Below are 6,855 nucleotides of genomic sequence, written 5' to 3'. Positions count from 1 at the left end.
AGTGTAATGTTAGAGGAAAGGGAGGAGCGAGAGAGAAAAACTAAAAAGGACTGAGGGAAAACGTGAATGGAGCTTACAGCCTGGATATAAAAGTGTGTTAAAGGGAAAAACAAAGTTCTAGCAAACCTGCACAAAGAACGTGCGACTTACTGTACCTCAAAGAATCACACAGACTGCAGGCCCTGCCCAAGGGAAAGGTGCTTGGCACTCCCAGGGACATCTTACAGTGAGTCAGTCAGTGAGTCAAGGGCACCTGGATACACTGACCAGACCTATTCACAGGAAGGGTGAGCAGGGTGCCCAGGAGCAGGCTGCGTGGTTAAAGGCACATGGCCAAATCAAAAGGAGCTCGACCATGTGAATTTAGAAGAAATCCTGGGTGAGAGCATTCTCTGGAATGAGTGCCCAACTCTCAGTCACCCCGTATCTGAGAACATGTGGAATGTGGAGAGCCCTGCCCACCCAGAGTGCCTGAGGAGACATGCAGGCGGAGGACGCAGCTCCAGCCCCTGCACTGGGCCTCAGAGAAAACTCACCCCAAATACTGACGCTAGCAGCTTCTCACATCCTTCCAGGATATAAACTGCCTATCTTAACGGGTAAAGTGGTCTAACTGTTCACTTTCTACTTATTTCTACAGTTATGAAATCAGATGAAGCTTTAATTTAGCAGTGTCTGAAGGACACATAATTTTCATCCAAACAAAAATGGAAAAGCTGATGCATGGAGAGGAAAAGCAGAATGAAAGGGCTTGCGGCTTCCGCAGAGGACCAACGCCCCCGGCAGCCGAGGCAGGGGCTCCCTTCTGTGCACGTGCATGCCGGCCGGGCGCACTGGCGCACACACACTCGCGCACGCTCTCTCACAGGCGCACACACGTGCTCGCCTCCCTCAGCGACAAACATCCTGCACGTGGCTGATTCTATAGCGTGTAGCACCTGAGTTAGGAAAATGTCTGAGAGAGCATATCACTGACTCCAAACCTATTGCCTCCATTGCCACATAAACCTCATTCAAAAGTTATCCAAAGGGCCACTGAGGTTCATCTCTGCATTTGCTTTTATTTTTTATTTTTGGAGGGAGAGGAGCCACTCCTGTGATTTTCTAACACGTACTACAGACTTTCTGCAGTAAAGGTTAAGTCACACTGCTGGCGATAGCCCCTAGCACTTCTCTAGGGCCCATTCACTCCACCTCTAAAGCAAAATTTATGGAAGAGGGTGATGGCTACAAATTTGAAGTGAGCATTTCCTATCCCTAACTGAAATCATCCACAGTTCACACAGTTTCAAACCAGAAACTTCTATGGAACTGTGTAACTGGCGGGCAGCCAAGCTAGAAACTGCGCATGGCCCTTCAGTAGCCTTTGAATGGAGTGTAAGTTGGCTGTAAGAACTACTGAAAATACTTAAGTCCAGTATGGTCAGAAACAGGCAGTTAGAACAAGCAGTCCTTCAATCAGGCAAAGCGGGGAGAAGAGCAACTCCAACCAAACCAAGAACCACAAGGTTGTGGCATTTTCAAAGGAAATTGAAGTTGGGTCACTAGAATGACTAGGTCTGAGATCCTCCAATTCATTTAAAGACACCCTAGATACACACTGTGCTTGGGATTGCTGTGACAGAGTCACTAACAGGAGAAACCAGTAAGAGGCTGTACATACCATAAGCAGGGGCAGCTGTGCTGTAACCATATGGTGTTCCATAACCTAGTGCAAAGAAGAAGACAGCAGGTCAGTCCAGGACACAGGGCAGCTGGCACTGGCCCAGTTCACAAGTACCACCAGCCCCGGGACCTTGGGCCCTGAGGATTTCTTCCAGACGCGGATGAACGGGAACGTTCCCAGAAAGGCTCGGCCTACTGATCCCCTGGGCCTGTAGAGCGGAGTGGAAGCCTTCTGCCCTGACCTACCAGAACAGCCTGGGTCTGTGTCTCATGACACTGGTCACACTGTATTGTAATTACCAACTCCCGTCTGTGTTCCCCACTAGAGTGGCAGAGACCAAGTCTTGCACATCTTCGCATCACCTGACCCCAGCAGAATGTCTGGCATATAGTAACCACTTGCTAGATATAATTTGTTGGACAAAAGAATACTTAGAAACTACTCAAATTACCAATTTCTCAAAACTGGAAAATAGAAGTTTTTAAGTCTCTCTTCAGAAAGCAGTGACAAAGCAGGCTGAAGCCTTAACTGCCACTCACGAGGGCGCATGGATCAGGCTGTGGACCTGAGGCCAGGTCCATGTCTTGTTGGTATGTGAATCCCTAGCCCCAGCATAGCGTCTCTCAGTAAATACTGGGAAATCGACATTAGCATCCATCAATGTCAATAAAAATGGCTCATATTGTCAATAAAAATAAATACAAAGAACAGAAGATTTTGAACCAGTTAGTTCTGGCACAAGTTTCTCACATGTTCTGAGACGTATAACTCCTGAGTTGCCATTTTCTCATCTGTAAAACGGGACACCTTCCAAACTACTTTATAGTGTTGTAGGGATTAGAAATACTATGTTAACAGAAGCTACAATCTTTAATCTTTCAGTAAAACAACTTTAAAAAATATAAATACCAAATCACTTGGGTAAATCTCTAGGAAAAAACTGGTTTCTAAAATAGAACAAGGGCACAAAATCTCCATGGCCCCCCACACTCTACCCAAAACAAAGCAAGTTTTGTTTACATTACAACCCCTTTGTCTATAATCATTTCTCCTGCTCAGAAGTTGTTTTCCTGCTTTTCTAACCAACCAACTGCAACGCATCCTTTAGATCAGACCCAAACACCACATCTCCCACGCTCGCTAGTGGCTCCCCGGTCCACCGGTGCTACAGCTCACATCACACTGCGGGATGTTGACTCAAGTGCCTGTTCCTACTCCATCTGGGCCTGAGCTCTCACTAGGGCAGATGCCAGGTCTTCTTTGAATGCCCAGTTCTTGTTTGAGACAAAACACTCCAATGCATGCTGAACAAGTAAACTGCTTTTAAGGACTAATTTAAACATTTCCTGAAAGATGGAAATTTTTCGCTTTTTAGTCTATACTTAAGTCATACACAGCTGGGGGTAGTACAACTTAGTTTTACTCTTAGTCTTTGATGCTCAGTGGTATACTTCAAGAGGACACAACACAGCTGAAATAAGCAGTAGGGGCAGTGTCAGAGGCCAAAAGAGAAATTAATGCTTAAAAAAGCAAGTTGTACATCAAATCCAGGAAAAGGGAGCTGATTGGCTAAGGCTACAGTTTCAAGGCTTTACCGAAACCTCCTTAGAGAGATGAAACCATTCAGCTGGACACTGAGAGGCGAGCCGCTGGGGCTATCATCCTGACCTCACCTCTCAGTAGCGAGGTGATTCTGAATTGCACCTGTTATTTAACTTCTCTGAACCTCACAGTCTTCTGCAGTAATTGAGTTGGCGGGGAATATAATTAAATAATACATGTAAAAATACTTAACTATAGTGCCTGCTGCACTGAACGCACCCCACAAATGGCATATAACCTATTCATAATGTAAACTGACCCATCTGAATCTTCTCTAGGTTATAAAAGGGCTTCATTTTTAAAAGCTTCAGGAGACAGGCCTTTCAGAGGTCAATGCAATAGCTTCAGAGAGAAACTACTACAGAGCAGACGAGCCTGGCAACAAGCAGACATAAATGGTTCCTTTCACAATAACTGCCACTAGGCGATGGCTGCTTACCCCTCGAGCAGGAGATAAACGTCCTAAGACTATGCAACCACAGACAAAAGTGGATGAAGCCCCAACAGAACACATACTCAAAGGCAAGAAAACTCATCAATAACTTGCCTATTATTGTTCAATGAAAGCTGCTTCCTTTAAATAATGCATTATGTAAGGCAAAAAAATGTACTAAATATCAGTAGAATAGTGAGATGCACAGAAGGATGTCTTAATTTTGAACACATAAACTGTATCAAACTATAACCAACCTTTCCCCCCAACATTCCTCTTTTGGCGTCCTCTGTCTCCTTAAATGGCACGATCATCCAATCTAGTTCCTCTAGCTCAAAATCCTGGGAGATATCCTTGAAGCCACACTCTTTCATCCTCAATACTAAATCCATCCATTTTGCTGCCAAAGGACTCCTTTAATCTAGTCACTTCCTGCCACCCGTCCACTTCCCTACACCCACTGGACACGCCACCATGTCTCTTGCTCGGGCTGCCAGTTTACAAAAGCCTTCAATGTCTTGTCATGCCCACTTCTGTCCCTACAATCTATTCTTCACCCTCTAGAGTGATCTTGGCAAGAGTATTATCTTGTCACTTCTCTCCTTAGAATCCTTCACAACTTCCCACTTCACTTAGGATTCTAAGACCAAAATCCAAGCCACGGCCTCCAGGATGGGGACTGAGCCCCCCCCCTCCCCCATGCTCTCCACATTACATTTTGGCCTTCTTTCAATTCTTCGAATGAGCCACGTTCCCTACCACCAGCACAAGGTCTGCGCACATGTCCTTCCCTCTGTGAGCAACACTCTTCCACCCCGCTCTGCTCTGAGTTAACACCTACTCATTATTCAGAGCTCAATTCAAGTGGTACTTCTTCAGGAAGGCCTTCAGAACCCAACAGACCAGATCAGGTTTCTCTGTTACATCCTCTCATAGCATCATGTCCTCCTCTGTCGTCATCACCCCAGGTTACAATTGTGATTATTTGATTAGTATGTCTCACCTTTGGACCATAGGCTGCATGGGAGCAAAATTCATGTCTGGTGTGTGCCAAAGCAGGCATGCAACATTGGAATGAGCAAGTATATTCTTAATATGACACATCTTTGAGCTCTGCCCTTACTGGAATCAACTTCTAGAAATATAATTCCAGTCACATCATCCATGGAAGTTCCCAAATAGCCTATTCTAATTCTTTCTTGGGGCGGGAAGGTCTAAGTGAACTTCTTAGGAGCATTACATAAAAAAAAGACTGGATTAACCCAATCTTTATGACAATTTCATCATGATCACCAACTACAAAAGGTTTACTTGTCAAGTTAAAGATTCCATACATTCAATACTGCAGAGAACTTGATTTTAATGAGACAGCTGTACACCTACTACTCAAGTCACATAAGGATTGGGCCTAAGGATCAGAACAGAAGGCAGAGAGAAGGCATCCTCCCCCACTCCCTCAAGCCATGTGGTGAGATGGAAAGAACATAAACTTGGGAATTGCAAACACCTACATTCATCTCTTTGCTCTGCCGTTTACTAGATGTCTCACACTCAGCCTTATCTCCCTAAACCTTAGTTTCCTCATCTGGAAAATAGAAATAATTTCTACTTGAGGAAACACTGTGAAGATTAGAAACAACAATTAAGTGAAATCATTTATATGAAAGTACCTGGTGTATAGTAAGCTCTGGGTAAATAAGTTCCCCTTTTTCTCTTTTGGTACTTCTTCAGTCTTTGATGGTTCCCAAACACTGAGGTAAGGCCAGGCTTTGCCCCAATTAATTAGCCTCTTATCAGCTTTTTCTATCCTGTTACACTCAACCTATCTTCTATGTCCCCCCTTGAATACACCCTGCTCAAGATGTCCAGACTCCTCAATCTGTGGAATATCTTTCAGCTTCCTCATTGCCAAAATGTGTTCCCTCAACCAAGTGTAATATTCCTTATCTGTCACCTCCCTCCAGGAAGCCTCTAGTCACTCAGCAGATTCCAGGAGAAAACCTAGGACATTCTGTAGATTCTCTTCTTTTCAGTTTCTGTGCCCACCCACTCTATACCCATTACCAGAGACTGTGTGTAACCCTGGAAAATAAAGAAAATGCTGTTCTTCCAACTTTGGCCCCAAAGAAGAGGTGTATCTCTTAGGGTTGCACTGTACCTGGAGCTATGTAGCCAGGAGCAGCTGCGGCCCCAACAAAAGCTCCCCTTGTTAGAGCGCCTCTTCCTCGGCCCCGAGCAGCCTGGACCGCTGTGGACACAGCAGTATTCACAATACCCTTTGCCTGTTAAAATAACACATTTTCATTACTGAGAGAAGGAAGGACTAGCCTATCATCTCTGTCATGTACAACCTCTAGGAGAAACGAGCCTGCGGATGAGAAATGAGTTGTCTATGACCTTAAGCGTTCACTTTATCTCCTGTAAAATGAAAATGACACCTACCATAAGAGTTATTCTGGAGAATATGCTGGGCACATAAAAGTATGCAAATAACATCTTCTTTTCAATTGAGGGTTACCCAAAAAGAGTTCATTTTCTACATACAAATTTCATAGTCAAATTACATCTAAAGTCAGTTTAGGCCTGACTAAAATAATTGTAGACACTTGATACCCAAGTTCAAAATCCCTTGAATTCTCTGCCCACAGACAAAAAAATACTGCAACAACAAACCCCTTGAATCAGCTGAGAACCTGAATGGGTTTGCTTTTTTTAAAAGACTAAGTCATAAAGACCAAAGATGTGGATGCCAGTTTCTGCTCTAATTTACTAAGACTTCAGGAAGGTCACGTGATTTCCTTGATCCTGTTTCTCCTGGGGATGGGGTGGGGTGGGGTAGGGTGCGGTGGTGGTGATGGTGGTGGTGGTGGTGGTGGTGGTGGTGGTGGTGGTGGTGTATATTAATCAATAAATAAATACCTACCAACTCTAAAGTTCCTTCGTGCTCTAAAATGCCATGGACTCTGGTAAAGTCATATACTCTCTCTAGGGGAGTTGCCCCAGTAATTGTAAAATAAGGATGATGATACCCACTTTGCTTTCCTTACTTCAAGAGCAACTGAGAAAATGGATACTAAACTCTTAAAAGCAGACTAGAAAAGTCACAGAGTAACAGGCCACAAGGCTGCTAAAACATCCCTTTCCAAAACTGAAA

General features: G+C 44.3%; 1 protein-coding gene across 5 annotated transcripts in view; it reads right to left on the bottom strand.

Annotated features, from left to right (window-relative positions):
- Window positions 1-6,855, bottom strand: part of STRBP (spermatid perinuclear RNA binding protein) — a 130,783-nt gene that overhangs the window by 15,844 nt on the left and 108,084 nt on the right. For all 5 annotated transcript variants that reach the window (XM_019658793.1, XM_019658792.1, XM_019658791.1 and 2 more), the window contains 2 exons: window positions 5,860-5,983; window positions 1,664-1,708 (listed from right to left, as the gene is read on the bottom strand). In XM_019658793.1, coding sequence (XP_019514338.1) covers window positions 1,664-1,708; window positions 5,860-5,983 — 169 coding nt within the window. The remainder of the gene's footprint in view (window positions 1-1,663; window positions 1,709-5,859; window positions 5,984-6,855) is intronic.

The sequence above is a fragment of the Hipposideros armiger genome, unplaced genomic scaffold, assembly GCF_001890085.2.
Source record: "Hipposideros armiger isolate ML-2016 unplaced genomic scaffold, ASM189008v1 scaffold_290, whole genome shotgun sequence".
NCBI classification, from domain to species: Eukaryota; Metazoa; Chordata; class Mammalia; order Chiroptera; family Hipposideridae; genus Hipposideros; species Hipposideros armiger.
The sequence above is the reverse complement of the archived record's forward strand: the minus strand, read 5'-3'. Positions and strand labels throughout refer to the sequence as shown.